Source organism: Chlorocebus sabaeus, chromosome 1, assembly GCF_047675955.1.
Source record: "Chlorocebus sabaeus isolate Y175 chromosome 1, mChlSab1.0.hap1, whole genome shotgun sequence".
Lineage (NCBI taxonomy): Eukaryota > Metazoa > Chordata > Mammalia > Primates > Cercopithecidae > Chlorocebus > Chlorocebus sabaeus.
In genome coordinates, this window is record NC_132904.1 from 70,596,307 (window position 1) to 70,615,980 (window position 19,674).

The following is a 19,674-nucleotide window of genomic DNA, read 5'->3' on the forward strand; positions in this document are numbered from 1 at the left end:
AACCAACCCAAATGTCCATCAATGATAGACTGGATTAAGAAAATGTGGCACGGCCGGGAGCGGTGGCTCAAGCCTGTAATCCCAGCACTTTGGGAGGCCCAGACGGGTGGATCACGAGGTCAGGAGATCGAGACCATCCTGACGAACACGGTGAAACCCCGTCTCTACTAAAAAATACGAAAAACTAGCTGGGCGAGGTGGCGGGCGACTGTAGTCCCAGCTACTCGGGAGGCTGAGGCAGGAGAATGGCGTAAACCCCGGAAGCGGAGCTTGCAGTGAGCCGAGATCGCGCCACTGCACTCCAGCCTGGGCGACAGACAGAGCGAGACTCTGGCTCAAAAAAAAAAAAAAAAAAAAAAAATGTGGCACATATACACCATGGAGTACTATGCAGTCATAGAAAAGGATGAGTACATGTCCTTTGTAGGGACATGGATGCAGCTGGAAACCATCATTCTGAGCAAACTACCACAAGGACAGAAAACCAAACACTGCCTGTTCTCACTCATAGGTGGGAATTGAACAATGAGAACACTTAGACACAGGGCAGGGAACGTTACACCCCAGAGCCTGTCATGGGCTGGGGGTTAGGGGGAGGGATAGCATTAGGAGAAATACGTAATGTAAATGACGAGTTAATGGTTGCAGCAAACCAACATGGCACATGTATACCTATGTAAAAACCTGCACGTTGGGCATGTGTACCCTAGAATTTAAAGTATAATAATAATAATAAAAAAAATAGAAAAAAGAAACGGGGTTTCACCATGTTAGCCAGGCTGGTCTTGAACTCCTGACCTCAGGTGATCTGCCTGCCTTGGACTCCCAAAGTACTGGGATTACAGGCGTGAGCCACCGCGCCCAGCCTGTGTTTATCCTTTCTTCAGGCTTTCTCCATCTATAAAATTAACCTCTTCTGTTCAGCTCATTGGAACATTGGAACACATTTCATTTTATGAAATGAAGTATTCCAGATTGCAAATAAAATAAAGATCTTTAAACTAAAAAAAAGTTTCAAGAAAACATTTGAGGTATTGGAAAAAGTTCAGAAGCGTGTGTTAAGGGCTTGTGTTTTCTTTTTTTTTTTTTTTTTTTTTGAGATGGAGTCTCGCTCTGTCGCCCAGGCTGGAGTACAGTGGCCGGATCTCAGCTCACTGCAAGCTCCGCCTCCCGGGTTCACGCCATTCTCCTGCCTCAGCCTCCCGAGTAGCAGGGACTATAGGCGCCCACCGCCTCGCCCGGCTAGTTTTTTGTATTTTTTAGTAGAGACGGGGTTTCACGGGGTTAGCCAGGATGGTCTCGATCTCCTGACCTCGTGATCCGCCCGTCTCGGCCTCCCAAAGTGCTGGGATTACAGGCTTGAGCCACCGCGCCCAGCCAAGGGCTTGTGTTTTCTTTTGAACATCTTATAAGAGAGACAGAGATGATCTCTTGTAGGGAAGTGAAAGGGAAAGGGTGGCATCAGAAAGTGATAATCTGGGATCCTTACCAGATCTCTTGATCAGCAGCTCTTTTGTTGGAACTTTTACTACTCCAAGCAGATACTCTTTGCATGACTCAATACTGATTATATCACTGGCTGTTAAATCAAGCAAAAAAGAAAAATTATTTGATGGTCTACTCATCAAGGAGCTTGTTTACAGTATATCCACACAACCCTCCCCTTACATGCACTAAATCTTAGTTTTGTAAAATACATTAGAGATTATCTTGCTCTTGCTCATGCCCCAATCAAAGCCTGAATGGCCTCAGTTTTTTTTTTTTTTGGCAGGGTCTCACTCTTTCGCGCAGGTTGGAATGCAGTGGTGCCATCATAACTCACTGCACCCTTGAACTCTTGGGCTCAATTGATCCTCCCGCTTTGGCCTCCCAGAATGCTGGGAGTACAGGTGTGGGCCACTGTGCCTAGCCCATTTTTTAAATTAAATGTTTTGAAAAAAATTCACGAATATAGAAAAGTTGCAAAAACACAATAATGAACTCCTACACACTCTTCATCTGGATACACCCATTAACACTGACACATTTGCTTTATTTCTCTCTACACTATCTTTCTCTTACATACTTAGTACATATCCTTATTTTTTGCTGTTATCTTTCAGAAATAAGTTGTAGAGATTATGACTCCTCACCTCTAAATACTTCAGTATGTATCTCCTAGGAAGGGCTACACCATTAAAAATGTAGCTTCTTTTAATTTTGATTGTGACAAGTCATATGGTGCTCACCTGACTTGGTATTTTCATGATAGACAGCAAAAATAACTTCTGCAAACTCCAACAACTCTGCTAGGAAACAGGCCTCTCCACTACAGTGCTGAGTCACCAAGTTACATGTGAACTCAACGTGATGGGAAAACTCAGGGCAGAAGGAACAGGCCACAGGGTGAGTTCGGCGCTGTTCTCCCTGGGGCAGGAAGGAGAGATGAGTGGTGACAGAGGCATTGACCCCAACTGTGGCACTAAACTGTAAAGCGGGTTCCTGTTCAGCCAAAGCCCTGTAGAGGAGAGGGGTGGAAATGAGAAGATACCATGGTAATATTAGAAATCAGCTTGATTGCCTGGAAAATAACTTCATTACTTCTATGAGACCACCAAGAATAAAACCAATTATATGCTTTCTTTTTTTTTTCTTTCTATATGCTATCTAGGCTTTTGGCAGTGCCACAATGGGCTTTCTTAGTAATCTAGATATCATGGTATATGTATATGGGGGTGGAGGGGGATAACATCTGCCCATCAGAGTGACCCTGAGGACGACCCACTGTCCTGTCAATGCCCTTAAGTCAAGGAAGGAACCAACTCTAGTTGAACAAGCTGGGTTTACTGCTCATTGCAATTAAGGAAAATATATACCATGGGGAACCACAGTACATCTCAGTGAGAAGTATCAGAAAGGGCTTATCAACATTGGGCTTGTGTTAGCTGATTTGGGTGAGGGCTTAAAGGAGCAGGGCTTTGCTCTGGATTGATTTTCTTAAAGAATCTTATCTAGATGGAGGGAATACTAGAGTAACGCTAAAGCTATAACTGGTGAAGCAGCAACTGTCACTCATTTTAGCGAGACAGGAGGATGTTGGGTGTTTCTATGGTTTGCATAAGTGACCTTGTTTTGGTCTGTGCTTAGACATGATGATGGAACTGTCTTGTTTTTGTCTCACTTCATCATAGTAATACAGTGATCTTGTCTGATGCTGATGTTCTGTAAGATTATTTATGCTCAACAAGAAAACACCAAAGTCTACCTATGAATGTCGGCCCAATTCCCAGAAGCCTGGGGCTGCTTTTCTCTTTCTCAGCACAGATGTTCCATGATGTACAAATGGAATCTACATGCCTTTAATGACACTCATAAAGAGCAGTCAGGTCATTTGTGTGTAGCTACAGTGTGGGACAAACTCCCTTTCCCTAAACTCCCCAAGGGGATAAAGTTGACATCTAGGCAAAAAAGTCACCTATTTTTGAAGCATTTCTTGATATCCCTAAAGTAGACTTATGGGTTCCTTCCTGTTAAAACCTTACTGTACTTCATATATACCAGTAGAGAGTAGTAATTTGGAGTTATACAGATCTGGGTTTGAAGCCTGGGTCCACCATTTACTCACCGTGTGACTCTCAATAAGTTATTCAACCTCCTTTAAGTCTCAGTTTCCTCTTCACTAAGATGAGGTTAATATAAGGATAGTATATAAATATGAAAGATACATATTATATATCTGGATGCTTACTGCAATTTCATTTCTAAGAAAAAAAGAAAACCTTTTTCCTTTTCATTATCATTAATGATCATGAATAGATGATTTATCATTAACAGAAGATTAATGTGTATCCATACAATAGCATACCATGAAGTATATATTACGCCTAGGAAAAATGGGGTGAAAATAAATTGAATGCTAGCAGTAGCTTAAAAAATGAGGACAGACTGGGTGCGGTGGCTCATGCCTGTAATCCCAGCACTCTGGGAGGCTGAGGTGGGTGGATCGCCTGAGGTCAGGAGTTCGAGACCAGCCTGCCCAACAAGGCGAAACCCCGTCTTTACTAAAAATACAAAAAATTAGCCGGGCGTGGTGGCGGGTACCTGTTAATCCAGCTACTCAGAGGCTGAGGCAGGAGAATCGCTTGAACCTAGGAGGCGGAGGTTGCAGTGCCGAGATCGCGCCACTGCACTCCAGCCTGGGTGACAAGAGTGAAACTCCGTCTCAAAAAAAATGAGGATAAAATACTCACAGGGTGTTGTAAGGATAACATTAGATAATATATACAAAGGAGAGAACCTGCCTATGGACAGTGAAGGACTCTCAATAGGGAACTTTCAGAGATGGCAGAAAGGCTTGGGCCCCAAGCTGGTTTGAATTCACTCATTCAGTCGTTATTTGCTGGGTATCTGCTCTGTGTGTCATGCCTTGGGCTCAGCTGGATATTCAGTAGTGAAGTAGCCTCAATTCCTTAGCTTCAAGGCATTTAAAGACTACTGGTTATGTCCAAGAAAGTTTCTATTCACTCTGAGTTAAAGATCAGGTGAGTTAGAAGAATGCAAGTCAATAAGAAGTGCCTACTTTACATAGGCACCAACAATGTATTTTCAGGAAGACCACTGACAGGTAAGATGGAGGCTGGTGTTTCTTGAGGAGAGAAGACTAATTTACAGCACCTGCTATATAGATGCCAGCATAAGGATTCAAAAGAGGGGTAAGTTTAGGACACCAAGAATTCTTTTCAGTAAGTGGCAATGCAAAACTTACTTCCCTGATTTTACTGGCAAATAAAGGTCACAATTATCTATACAAGTGGAAGTAATCAGAAAAATCTGTATATTTGTACGATAGTTCGTAGTTTTTAAAATTACTTCATGTTTGTTAATTTTTATACTGATCCTTATAAAATCAGGGTAGGAATTTAAAATTTCCATTTCAGATGAAGAAACCGAAGCTCAGGGAAGTAAAGAAATCAGCCCAAGATCATACACAGCTAGTAGGAGATGGGGATGAGACTAGAAGCCACAGTATCTGATTTCTAGAACAGTTCTGTTTCCATTATACCATGCATTGTCTCACATCCTGCGAACCTCTCCCAACCTACCAGAAGAGAGTTGTATCAGAACTGGCCTGACTTCTTGCTCTCCCTCCTTGAATATATGACACAGATCAAATGGGAGATTTAGAATGAACTGCCTGCCATCCAATCTGACTTTCCTCATGAGTCCTCAGACAGAGCAACTACTGAGTTTCTGACCTGTTATCTGCCCTCTCTGAGATCTACTGAGTATCTAAATTCTGTCCTTCTCTGCCAATTAAATACTAGTTAATTTAATGCCGTATTGAAGAATTCTGATGTTAGCTGGATCTGAGACTCAGGAGGAACTCCAAATACGTAAGTTTCACGCCTCTCTGCCTTTGCACATGTTCTTCTCTTTCACCAAAATAACTTTCACTCCCTTTGGGTATCTTGATAACTACTATTCCTCTTTTAAGACTCAGATTTATTTTGAAGGGGCTTGAATGCCAAGCTAAGGAAGTTGGACCTTATTATATGAACCAATGACACCTAAAGAAGGCTGTATACAACTTAGGAGGTTCATAGGATAAACTACATTGGTGATCTCATATATTAAAGTTTTTCTATTCCATGGTATATCTTAGAAGGTATTTTGTATATGAGTATAGCAGTACATGAAGATGATTTATACATGAATAAATATGTACATATTTAAAAGGTATGCTACTTTTTTATTAATAGGAATGCATAATTAAAATTATGAGATCACTGCTATCAACAATGAGAAATCATCAAGTTTTAATGTAAGGACGTGGCATGATTATAAAACTGCTTTACTGTCTCGGTGATGGGATCTGTACCCCAAACCTTAGCATCATGCAATATACCCATATAACAAACCTGCACATGTACCCCTGTATCTAAAATAAAAAGCTGAAATTAAACAAACAAACAAACAAAAAATACACCAAAAACCAAAACAAACATAAAAACAAAACCTAAAACCAGCCTGTCTTTACATCACCTTCACTAACACTAAGATGTTCTTGGGCAGCAACTGAAAAAGTCTATGTGGAGAATTTAGTGAGGAACAGTATTAACTACGCTGAGTATCTTAGCTCTTCAGCATCAGATCTAACATAGTAATGCAATTTCTTATTTGGAGACCATAAAGTTACAGGTGAACAGTTTGACCCTCGGTTACAACAGGGAAAAAGTTAGGGAGCACTTGTCTGTTTCTTTGTTCAAAGGGTGTCAGGCTGAAGCAGGAGCCTGATCTAGTTATCTTTCTTACTGGGTGCCTGTTATATGCTAGAATTATGCTAGGAGGTTAGAAGGACGGAGAGGAGCTCAGGCAGTGTCTCTGACTAGAGGAACTCACAGTCTAGTGGGAGAAAAATACATGTATGCCAATATTTGAAACAGAATATGTGCTACAACCAAGGTGTTAACAAAGCAAAACCCACCAACTCTGCCTACACGTACAAAGATATAAAGGAAGATAGTCTTGAAGGAAAATAGGAGTTTGTTAAGTAGACAAAAGGAAGAATATTCAAGGCAGAGAGAAGTATGAGTGAAGACCTGAAGGAGGTAAGGGAGAGAGCCGTGCTGTTTTTCTACAGAAATAGTGTTCCAGGCAGAGAAAACAGCAAGACAAACGCCCTGAGGGGAAAATATGCTTGGTGTGTTCAGAAGCAACAAGGGAGTCATGGCTGGAATGGAGTAAGCAGAGGGGAGACTAGCAGGAGATGAGATCACAAAGATAGTTGGGGGCAGGGGCATGGTTTTTTTTTTTTTTTTTTTTTTGAGATGGAGCCTTGCTCTGTCGCCCAGGCTGGAGTGCAGTGGCACGATCTCTGCCCACTGCAAGCTCCACCTCCCGGGTTCACGCCATTCTCCTGCCTCAGCCTCCTGAGTAGCTGGGACTACAGGCGCCCGCCACCTTGCCCGGCTAATTTTTTGTATTTTTAGTAGAGACGGGGTTTCATGGGGTTAGCCAGGATGGTCTCGATCTCCTGACCTCGTGATCCGCCCGCCTCAGCCTCCCAAAGTGTTGGGATTACAGGCGTGAGCCACCGTGCCCGGCCTAGGGGCACGGTTTTGATCATATGGGGTCTCATAGCCATTTTAAGGGCTCTGGCTTTTACTATGAATAAGATCAAACATAGGCCAGGCGCAGTGGCTCACGCCTGTGATTCCAGCACTTTGGGAGGCTGAGGCGGGCAGATCACTTGAGGTCAGGAGTTCGAGACCAGCCTGGTCAACACAGTAATGAGGATCCCGCCACTGCACTCCAGCCTGGGCGACAAAGCTAGACTTAGGTGTTCATAAGTTCACTGGCTACTATGTTGAGAACAGACTAAAGGGGTACAAGCTGGAAAAATAGGAAGTAGTACTCAGAAACCGAAAGGAATGAAGTGAGATTACACAGGAGCTGCAGTGATTGGGTATGGCATGGTTTGATGGTGTAGGGTATGGCCATAAGACTAAGTTGTTAAGAAAGGCACAGGATAAAACTGTTGGGCAAGGTCAAGGAACTAAGTTGCTAATAACAGTTAGAATAGCAATGTTTGCAAGTGATTTACTCACTTATATGGTGAAATGCTTTCTTAACAGAAAAAGAGGAGTTGTGGTTAATGAACTGGAAATTATACCTAAGAAAATTTTGCATATCTGAGCATTATTTTACAATGATTGCAGTGTAAAAGGCTTGAGAATTGCTTGTCTCAGGTGGACTTACTTGGCTGCTGCTTGCAGACCACAGGCTCTGATAATCTGGACTGAGATGGAAACAGTTCGGGCAGCAAGAACTCCCTCTGCTGTTCTCGGACTACGCCTGTACCTTAGGCCCACATCCAGTAAACCTGAAGAATGAGGACACAAGGAAAGAAGGCTGGTCAGAAGAATCTCTGTTCCACCAAACCACAAAGTTGTGGTCAGGAAGGATGGAAGAGGATTAAACACTACAACGAACAATAAGCGCAATGAGAGAATCTGTCCTTGTCATAATCACATTGTTATTCTTTAGGGTTAATAAAGGCTTAACAGGTTACTAATTTACTTTACATTCAAGAAATTATGGTTCAGAGATTTAATTCCTTGCCAAGATTACACAACTACTGAAGGCAGAACTTAACTCCAGATTTTTTTTTACCCCCAATTATGTTTATAGAATTGAGATGGGCTCTAGCCATTTTCTTTTTAAACTTTCAAAAGGTTTCCACACCTCACATACTTCTATCACCCTCCTACCATCACCACCTGAAATATCTTCTTGTGCTACCTTTTTATAAAAACTCTATCATCCTACTGTTACATTTCAGGGAGAGCTTTATGGAATAACAGAATAAGCTGATCAGGGAGCATCAGGAGGAACAACTCAATCTTAATTATGGTGACATAAAACTAGTTGTTTTGGCAGATACTTTTTAGCAAGCATGTACAGCAACTTGATTTAGGAGGCTAAACTTCATTATCTGATGATAAAGTTGGGGGGCATACCATTCTGCTGGAGTCATTAGGATGTAATATCATTCAAATCTCCAAATTTGAATTAATCCCTCCCAACTTTAAACCCTAGCCTTCTCCTCCCTTACAGTGAATTCCTGGTTCATGTTAACTATCTTCTACCAATCCCCCATTTGCTCATGTTGGCTTGGAATAACAATTCTCTGAGTGTACCATATAATGCTTAGAATTTATGGCTTGAGGGCTTATAAAATGCTTGCTGAAGTTAAAGGTGAAATGAGACAAGCAACATTTATATAGACTCCATGGAGCTATGAGTTTTCTAGAATTGTATACAAAATTGGCAGTGTATATTCTGTACTCATTTTTTCCAAGAGAAGGTGTCTTACAGTTTTCATCAGATCCTCAAAAGGGCAAATACCTCAAAATGTGGAGAATCACTAATTTAGAGAGAAAAGGGATTTTTCTGTATACTGTATATTTTTTTTTTTTGTGTGTGTGTGTATACATATATATATATATATATATATTTTTTTTTTTTTTTTTTTTGAGACAGAGTTTCGCTTTTGTTGCCCAGGCTGCAGTGTAATGGCTTGATCTTGGCTCACCGCAACCTCTGCCTCCTAGGTTCAAGCGATTCTCCTGCCTCAGCCTCCTGAGTAGTTGGGATTACAAGTATGGGCCACCATGCTTGGCTAATTTTTTTGTATTTTTAGTAGAGACGGGGTTTCTCCATGTTGGTCAGGCTGGTCTCGAACTCTAGACCTCAGGTGATCTGCCCACCTTGGCCTCCCAAAGTGCTGGGATTACAGGTGTGAGCCACCGCGCCTGGCTATTTTATATATTTTTATGTATACTGATTTTGAAAGAAAAAGACAAACTTGTTTTCAATTACCTGATGACTGGTTCCTCAGTTCTTTCCTGTTCTCAATCCTGGGGGTTAAAGGGAGATTAAAGGTCTGTATTCCCACATCCTCACGATGCTGGGTGGTTACCATAGCACAGATCCTTGATAATGGCAAGGTTCCTTTGGCGACCATCTGGTCTCTCACATTAGGATAATAGTATCTGTAAACCACAAAAACACAAGTTGTCAGAAGAATTAGGTGATAAATTATTCAGTCTGCCCCAGAGATCAGCCTTCACTACCTGGTTATCTTTGGTGCCTGCTTGTTCTGTGTTGGTAGTACGCAGTTATGGTGTCTGGCTAAATTTACCACTCATTACGTGGAGGAGGAACTCCATAAATTATACCCTGAGTTCAGGACAAAGCCCAGCTTCCCACAAGCTTTCTGTGAGGTAACTGTACATGCCTTGAACCTGTCGGAGGTGGCCAGTCCTGAAAGTTTCCATCTTGCAGCAGCAAAAGTGGTTCAAAGTGGAGTAGGCCCAATGTCTTTCATGGCTTACTCTCATCTTCATGCTGAGGACCCTCTAATTTAGCAGGGTAATGAGGATCTGTCAGTACCTACTCTATTTCTTTCTCATGTCAAAACAATCCATTCTTAGATTGCAAAGTTGTAACTCAAACCTAGGTGGTTTTAAAAATCTTTTTTGTACTTGACTTACAATTAATTGTATTTAGGAAAATGTTCTCACATTTGGATGGTACTCATCCCTAGCTCTGTTCCTGATGCTGTTTCCTTTCCTCTTGTGTTTATACTCTCTTAAGCACTTTAGTTGGTTTGTTGGTGGTGCAGATATAAAGGGGTGGGTTGAACATCTGTATTTATGCCAGTAATTTCCTGGAAATCTACCAATATTGGTAACATTGAGTGGATTTATATTCTATAGTATAAATCAAATATAATAATTTATATATTTATTAATATAAATTATATTATTAAATTTTATTTATAAAATAAATATAAACATTCTTCTGGTGTCAGGAAGAACAGGTTACAAGAAATGAGTTTATAAATGGGAGACCAGTTAGGAGGCTATCACAGTCATTTAGGCAAGATATGAAAAGGGCCTGAACTAAACAAGGCAGTAACAAAAGCACAAAAAAGGTGATTGATATGTTTAATACATAATAGGAGGTAAAATGAACAAGACTTTCACTTCGAATGTAAGTAGTGATTAGAAATACGAGATACAATGGCTCACAAGATCCTAATAACAGATTTCAGTAAAAACTGGACAAGAGTCCCTGTCAAATCCAAATAATATAAAACAGGGCAGAAGGGGCTGCTTAACTTTCTTACAATAATTCAACCTAGGCTGGTTAGGAATAGGATGCTTTATGATTGTGCACTTCCTTCCTAGGACTGGGGTCTCCACACTGTACCTGCACCAGATTTCAAACTGGACTCCACCTCCAGGCACGAGGCCCTGTGCAGAGAAGGCACTTAGTAGGAGCCTTTGCACTGGAACTTCAGCTGGCAACAGGAGAGAGTGATGGTGTTCACTATTAAAGATGGGATCCGGAACACAGAGTGTGGTTGCAGTTCTGAAGGGCTTCAGAGTAATTCCTTTAGAAAAGAAAAACATTTCAAAATAATCCAACATATGACTTAGTGCTTTTTTCTTCTTTCATGTTCTTCCAGTGAATATTACTCAGTAATTCCCTAGTAGCTATGGTTCCCTAAGATCCCATGATAATATAGAAGAAAAAGATCCCTTGCTAGTGGACAATTCATATATTGCCATTCAAGTGCTGACACTTGTTAAGTTTTTTTTTTTTTTTAATTATAGCTACCTTAGCGAGTATGAAATGGTATCTCAGTAGTATTGATTTGCATTTCCCAAATAAGTAATGATGCTCAGTATTCTTCCATGTGCTTATTAGCCATTTGTATATCTTTGGAGAAATGTCTATTCAGATCCTTTGCCCACTTTTTAATTGGTTTTTAAGAAATGATTGATTTGTAAGAGTTCTTTATATGTTCTGTATATACAAATCTTTTATTCGAACCTCAAAATCAACACTGGCAGCACTCTGGCAATCATTCTGGAACATACACTGAATGGCGAAAAATTCGAGTCACCCAGTCTGTTTGTTCCCAGGTAAGAACAATGTGAGAGAGTCCGACTTCTTGTTTCTCGGAGATAACCAGAAGGTGGGGACAGTAGAGGCAGTGCAGAAGCTTCCACTCTGGGGACAGTAGGATGGGGTTTGAACCCCAACCTCGGCCCTTGTTAGTGGGGCAGCCCCAAGCAAGTCACTTAACGCTTGTGAATCTCATTTTTTCTTTCATAAAATAAAGCAAACAGAGTCTACCAGGGTAAGTTGTTTTACGAGTTGAAATAATGATCTATGTGAGATATGTATATGTACATATTTCCTTTAGGAGCAATGGTTCAGTATTCCCTAATTCAGCGTTCATGGTGCTTTACAGAACACAACTACTGTGAGGAATGAGAATCAACACTACGTATATAGGTAAGAGTGAGTGGGCACGTAAAGATATAAGATGGGGCAAAATGCAAATAATTGGTAGATCTAGGTAAAGAGTATACAAAAGTTCTTGGTACTATTTTTATAGGTTTTTGTAAATTTGAAATTATATCAAAATAAAAAGCTACAAAAATAGTTAAAAAATAAAAAAACTTGGCCTATCTCCTGTTTTACTGCCCAGGTAAGACTAGAAATATTCAACAACACAAAATTCACTCAGAAAAAAAAAGAATTCTTAAATATAATGTAATAAAAGAACCATATAAGAATAAGAAAGCCTAATATCCTAAACCTACCATTTTCAAGGAACTCCGGTCCTTTCAGCACACTGGATTGCGAGTGTTGAACTGGAAAGTAGTACTGGACATAACAATCTGCTTCTCCCCAGACTGTTGCCTGAAGAGGGGCTAGCCCTTTAACCATCTCTACATGGATCTCAAAGCAGTGCTCCATCAGTGCATTTCCTCGGTCCTCTGCCTATTAAATGAAACAGAAACACCGGTGAGCTTTAAAGAGTAACTTGCTTAGAATATTCGTGCTTCTCTATGAAGTCTGAGTATAGATAAAGGGATAAGTATAATTAGTTGATATTAAAATAGATACTTAATTTTCACTGTAACTCTCACAACTGCTCACTGTAAATAGGCTAAATAGGATGTACTCCTGACTATGAGACTGGGTTAATATTAGGAAATCCATAAATGTAATTCAGTGCATTAATGGAACAACAAAAATGATTAATACAAATGCATTTGATAAAATTCAATATTTGTTCCTGATAAAAGCTCTTAATATACTAAGAATAGAAGGCTATTCCCTTCACAGGAAAAAGAATAAATAGTAAATTTAGAATAAATTCTACATTTAGAATAGCAATGGAATGAGAAGTGAAGTGGAAGAAGGGTAACACCAGACCAAACTAATATCATAATTTAAGAAAAAAAGGAAAACTAATAGCCTACAGCAGACAGTGGCATCCATGATTCCAGCAGGACTCCTTAGCCTGGGCCACTTAGAATAGCAAACAGGTACTAACTACTATTTCCAAATTAGTTGGGGATAACGTCAGGACTGTCCAATAATGGTAAGGACTACTTGGGGAGGTAGTGAAGACACTGTTACTACAGGGAATAACAACAAATAATCATGTATTTATTGAGGATTTACTATGAACCAGGCACTACACCAAACAGCTCACCTTTATTAGGTGATTGAACATGCAGAGCTAGTAACAGTGGAACCAGGTTTAGACTTAATGTAGTCTGACTCCAGAGCCAGTGATCTTTATCCCTATTCTATACAGCAGATCTTAGACAACAAATCATTCAGGAAAATTCAAAGGGGGGAATTCAGGATTCAGATAAGAGTTGAGATTATATATATATATATGTGTTTAACATTTTAACTACTAATCCAAAAAATCTAGAACAGAGACTGTATTAAGTCTCTGCTTTGAAATCTGAAAGCATATGTTAGCAATACCTGCTCAAAAATTTTCCTTAGAAAAACACAAAACTTGCAATTTGATTCCCTGGGGCAAAAATTGGGAAAAAAAAATCTTTCAAGAGTCACAACAGCTACTTAATTTGGCCTTATAGTGTTATAGCAATTTGATAACTCCCTTCTGCAAATGGTGAATTGGATGAGAGGCATGAGTGTAGGAGGAAAAACAACTGTTTTTATAGATATCTAATCCCACAGGTAAATCTTTCAAGGATTTCCTCTGTGCACATAGTGAGAAACATTTTCTAACCTTTAGTATGGAATTTAACAAAATCTGAGTCTACACTGCAAGGTGATAGCCATATAATGCCTACACAGACTTGGGGATATTAATGTGGTTTTTCTTTATTTGTGCTTTTATATAATTTTCAACTTGAAAAATATGATTATCTATTGACAAACAATAATATCTAACAAATAACTGGCCGGGTGTGGTGGTTCATGCCTGTAATCCCAGCACTGTGGGAGGTCGAGATGGGTGGATTACTTGAGGTTAAGACCAGCCTGGCCTGGCAATATGGTGAAATCCCATCTCTACTAAAAATACGTAAGTTACCAGGCACAGTGGTGGGTGCCTGTAATCCCAGCTACCGGGAGGCCAAGGTGGGAGAATCCCTTGAACCCAGTTGGCGGAGGTAGTAGTGAGCTGAGATGGCGCCATTGTACTCCAGCCTGGGCAACAGAGCGAGATCTCACCTCAGAACAAAACAAAACTAACAAATAACTAAGAAAAATTTGGAGTTCATAATATACAAATAAACCATAACTTGCTAAAAGTTATTTTCCTAATAGTTCTTTCCCTGCTAGAGACATTTAAATTTGTCATTTGGGTTCAGACTTAAGAATATAACATACTTAAATGGTATGGATACTGAGATTTGGCTGTACTAGTAATAACAACAAATATAAGATACAGTAGTACATGATACAGTGGAATAAAGACTGAACTTGAAGTTAGAAGACCTGTGTCTGAATCCCAGTTCTCTCATTCTTGGTTATGTGACCCCGGACAAGTAACTTACTCTCTTGGATTCTGTCTCATCATCTATAAAACAGAATAACAATGACCCACCTCATGTAGTTGTTAGGGAAATAAACATAAGAATGTATGTCAATGTGCTTTCTCAACTGGACAGCACCAAACAAAAACAAATTACTTTTAAATTACTAGTAGATAAGCAAGCACTTCACAATGACTTTCCAGCATGGGCTCAGCCAATAAGCAGGGTAAGATTTTGCTGGCTTACATTTGGGATCATTCTCCACTCCCATTTTTTTTTAAAGGCAACAAAGCTAGTAAATTGAATAATTAAGATCTGGTTGTTCGATTGGATTTTCTTTATAAATTCAGGGAGCTAAGAGGGACATAGAGATCCATTTAAACCATAACAGAAAACTACCAATGATTCCTTTGATTTATAGGAAGCACTGGAGTGCATGTTACATTCTTTTGTTGAGCCTTTCATTATAGAAATAAAGGATTTGGGCAATAAATTCACTAAAATACGCAAGAGAAAATGAAATAATGACTTTTTGTAAACCATAGCATTTACTACCATAGCAACAGATGCTACAGTTGGCTGGTCCAGGAAATGGGCTGGCCTAGGGCTGAAGGGAGGGAGTGTTCCTTCTTCATGCTTTAATCTTTGTAGTGCCATTATTTGATCTGAAGAACCCATAGCTAAAAAGACTCGAAGACTCCCATTTTGGTGGCCTGAAAACACATCAATCACAGGCATGTAGCGGTCGACAGCAACAACTGGGTACTGGGCATCCAGCAGCAGGCGAGAAATTTTAGGATCTCTAGAGGGGGAGAAATTGTGAATAAGCAAATAACAAGCATCAATCATGTCATAGAGCAGTTTTATTTCTTTCTTGACTCATTTTTTCAGTTTGTTAAAAATAGATCTGCAACTGGAAAAGTAATAGTGGTTTTAAAAAATGTGTGCATCTGTCAGTAACCCACCAAATAAAAATTACCAGGCAGAGAAGTTCAAAATGTAGCAATTTAAAGGCAGGGAATGTGTCTGATATGTCTCTGTAGCATTATGGCCCCAAGTCCAGTATCTGTGGTTTGAGTAGTATCTCATGGAGCTTTGCTAAACTGCATTATTTTATAGGGAGGAAGTGTGGTCTACTAGGAAGAATGTGGACTTTGGTGTCTGACAGATAAGATTTGGATAATATTGCCAATATCTGCCATCTACTGAGTGCTTAGTATGTGATAGGCATTTTATAGTGTTTCTAATCCTTTTAATGCTGCAAAGGTTGGTATTATCCACTATTAATGGATGAGAAAGCCAAATTTAAAGAGGTTAAGTAACTTAGCTAAGGATATACAACTAGTAGGAGGTTAAGTTGGGATTCAAGCTCTGATAAATGATTTATAATGTCATGCTGAATCTTAGCTCTGCCACTTACTTGCTGTGTGACTCAAGCAATTCATTTAACATTTTTGAGTCTGTTTTGTCATCTGTAAAATGTACACAACGAAAAAACTTACATCAAAGGGTAGTTGTTAGGACTAAACTGAGATAACCTACAAAATACCAACTATGATGCTTGGTACATGGAAAATGCCCAGTAATTGGCAGCTACTATTATTTTACACACTCTCAGCAAAGAATGAGATCTAATGGAATGAGAAGTGAAGTGGAAGAAGGGTAACACCAGACCAAACTAACATCATAATTTAAGAAAAAAAGGAAAACTAATAGCCTACAGTGGACAGTGGCATCCATGATTCCAGCAGGACCCCCCAGCCTGGCTATGATTTCCAATGTTACTGTTGTAAGTATTAATACTTAGCTGTTCACAGAAGGCATATCCATGTATTTTCTCTCTAGATCTTCATGATTGTTCCACAAGAGAGATAGGGAATCTACTATCACCCTCATTTTACAGATAAGGAAAAGAAAGTCAGAGAGGTTAAGTGACTTCTGCAAGTTAAAGGACAAATTTCTTCATTTGTAATATAGGGATAATAATAATACTTTATAGGGTTATAGTGAGGTTCAAATGAGCTAATGCCCACAAAGGTGCTCTTTGTAAAATGTAAAACACAACATTTAAAACACAGAACTATGAGAAGGCTGCTAGGAAGGAGGTCAATGCTAAAATAAAAATTAGAAACTTGAGTCAAAATAAAAAAGGCACATTTTGGGCCAGACGCGGTAGCTCACGCCTGTAATCCCAGCACTTTGGGAGGCCGAGGCAGGTGGATTGCGAGGTCAGGAGATCGAGACCATCCTGGCTAACACGGTGAAACCCCGACTCTACTAAAAATACAAAAAATTAGCTGGGCGTGGTGGCGGGCGCCTGTAGTCCCAGCTACTCGAGAGGCTGAGGCAGGAGAATGGCGTGAAGCCGGGAGGCGGAGCTTGCAGTGGGCCAAGACTGCGCCACTATACTCCAGCCTGGGGGACAGAGCAAGACTGTGTCTCAAAAAAAAAAAAAAAAAAAAAAAAAGGAACAGTTTGTATTGAGGAATGAAATAACCATCAGGTTAATCAATACCCCACCTATGTGTTAAAAGTGAGGTGGAGTAATCAAATCTGAAGGTCTAAAAGATAATATTCATTATATAAAACTTGCAAATAGCTGATGTGAACAATACTGAAGTTCTGTGATAGAATGGTAAACCACCTTTTGTGAGGTGGTAACTTTTGGCAGTACAGCTTTTTGGTGAAGAGTGTGGACTCCACTGCCATGCTATCTTGGGCCCTAACCCTCCACTTTATGATATATGTGACAAGTAATTTAACTTCTCTGAGTCTCTGTTAACTCATCTGTACAAAAAAGCAAATAGAAGTACCTGCCTCAGAGGGCTGTCAAGAAGATTAAATGACTTGATGTATGCAAGGTTTTTAGCATAGTGCCTGAAACGTGGTAATAGGAGAAAGAGCAGCAACTGTGGTGAAACTGAAAAAAGTCCTTCAAGGGATTACTGGGCTATTCATGTTTGCAAATCAAAAGAATTCCTTTTCAGTCCATACAAAGTTAAAGATGCACAATAAAGAATACTCCAAAAGGTCCTATTTACTTGAATGACATGTAAAACTGGTGGAGGGGAAGTTTCACCAGCCCGAGCAGCTTGTCCAGTCCTGGGCTCCGCACCTTATTCCAAGTTTCAATTACCATCACATTGTTCTTAAGCCTTTCCAGGTATTTGGAAGACAGAGAGACGGGAATCACCTAAGAGAGAGGAACAACCAAAGCAAACAAAAAACTCATACCTAAGACAAATATTAATTTATACTTTTACTCAATAAGCATTTACAAAAAGCCTACTGTTAACACACAGTGTTATGAGCTAAAGACATTCAAATAAAACTTACTCTGTATCCTTAAGAGAAGTAGCAGTCTCCTGTTAGAGACTAACACACAAAGGCCAGATACAAAACAGTGAGTTCTCTGATGACAAAGCTCATACAGGTGGAGCTTTGAGGACACAGAGAAGGTTGTTAAACATGTCAAACATGGTGCCTGCCAAACTTGTCCAATCCTTTCTAAGGCAAAGTGATCCACTAGTAAACCCCCCTGAAAGAAAGATGTTTTTGAAAGAAGTATGCTACTGACTTGACAAGAGTTGAGTATTTTATCAAAGGGCAGCCAATCCACTGACTGGATAGCATTTAATAAAATGACCAAGTGCCAAAAGCTCTGCCCAACAGGTGTCACAGTAAAGAGCAAAGCCAACTGTTCCTCTGGATTTTCAACATAAAATTACTCCAGAATTGGCCAGTTGGTAGTTCCAATAGAAAACATGAGAGGCAAAAAGCATGAAATTAGAAAAGGGATGATGAGAGGAAGACACCAGAAGAACAGAGCAGAGCTACTTTTGTATCCACCTAAGAAACACAAAGTGGATACAAACCTAGTGTTTGTATCCTGAACACATTTCTGTTCCTTGAAACCAAAAAAAGTAAAACTAGAACAGCAACCTAACCTCCAAGTAAGGAAGTTGCAGGCAACTACTTCTGGGACAAAGTAACCTTAAATCTCAAGGCCGAGCAGGAGTTAACTAATACAAAAAGCTCTGCTTAAGTGGTGTCATGAAGGCTTAAAGGAAATTTAAGGCAGAAGAATGAGCACATATAAAGATACAGAAGTAGGAGAAGAGAATATTCAGGAAACTCTAAGTAGTTGAGCACAGCTGGGTTATTTAGTATAACGGGAAGTGTGGCAGGAGCTGAGGCTGGAGAAGTACATACAGTCAGTTTCCAAAGGGTCTTGGATTTACATTCCATCTTGAAGGATATGGGGAATCACGGAAAGGCTTTAAGAAGGGAAGTAAAATGTTCAGGTTAGTGTTTTAGAAAGGTCATTCTCATTGGTGCATAAAGGAGGCAAAGGACATAAAGAGAACTGGGAAACAGCTAGACCAGTCTGAAGGCTATTTGGAAGGAGGGTGAAGGTTTAAATAGAAGCAGTGGCAGTGCAGTGAAGGTAAAGAGATGTGTTCCAGAGAATTAAGTTTGTAGTATCTATCAGACTTGGTAAGTAATTACATAAGAAAGAGTCAAGGGGCTGAGCGCCGTGGCTCACACCTGTAATCCCACCACTTTGGGAGGCCGAGGTGGGCAGATCACGAGGTCAGGAGCTCGAGACCATCCTGGCTAACACGGTGAAACCCCGTCTCTACTAAAAATACAAAAAAAAATTAGTCGGGTGTGGTGGTGGGCACCTGCAGTCCCAGCTACTCGGGAGGTTGAGGCAGGTGAATGGCCTGAACCCGGGAGGCGGAGCTTGCAGTGAGCTGAGATCGCGCCACTGTACTCCAGCCTGGGCGACAAAGTGAGACTCTGTCTTGGAAAAAAAAAAGAAGAAAGAGTCAAGGAAAACTAACAGGTTCTATTTAGGTGCCTGAGTAAATTATAATTTGCATTAGGGCAGACAAAAAGAGGAAGAACAGATTTGGAAGAAGTGATAAATTCAGATTTGAACATGTTTGAATTCGTTCTTTCATTTACACATCTTTATTGAATACCCAGTATGTGCCAGGCAATGTGTTAGGTGACAAGTGTAAACTGAGATATCCAGGTGGTAATGATCAGCAGGCAGTTAGATACAGAAATCTCAAACTAAAAGGAAATGTCTGGCATATATAGAAGTGTAGATGTGGAAGTTATTGTCATAAAAATGACTGCTGAAGCTGTGTGAATAGATGTGATGATCATGGGGAAAAGTGGATTGATTTGGAAGAGTGCCAGCAATACAGTAATGAGTGGAAGCACCAACAATTAAAGGAAGAAGTACTAGGGTTATCACCCTTTTCCTAGTTTTTTTTTTTTTTTTTTTTTTTTT

General features: G+C 40.0%; 1 protein-coding gene across 5 annotated transcripts in view; it reads right to left on the reverse strand.

Annotated features, from left to right (window-relative positions):
- Positions 1-19,674, reverse strand: part of C2CD3 (C2 domain containing 3 centriole elongation regulator) — a 155,550-nt gene that overhangs the window by 59,694 nt on the left and 76,182 nt on the right. For all 5 annotated transcript variants that reach the window (XR_012094068.1, XM_038005474.2, XM_038005475.2 and 2 more), the window contains 8 exons: positions 17,411-17,562; positions 14,925-15,171; positions 12,162-12,342; positions 10,756-10,939; positions 9,361-9,533; positions 7,738-7,861; positions 2,229-2,497; positions 1,490-1,579 (listed from right to left, as the gene is read on the reverse strand). Coding sequence is in view for 4 of the 5 variants with exons in the window: in XM_038005474.2 (XP_037861402.2) it covers positions 1,490-1,579; positions 2,229-2,497; positions 7,738-7,861; positions 9,361-9,533; positions 10,756-10,939; positions 12,162-12,342; positions 14,925-15,171; positions 17,411-17,562 (1,420 nt within the window). In the remaining variant the exon portion in view is untranslated. The remainder of the gene's footprint in view (positions 1-1,489; positions 1,580-2,228; positions 2,498-7,737; positions 7,862-9,360; positions 9,534-10,755; positions 10,940-12,161; positions 12,343-14,924; positions 15,172-17,410; positions 17,563-19,674) is intronic.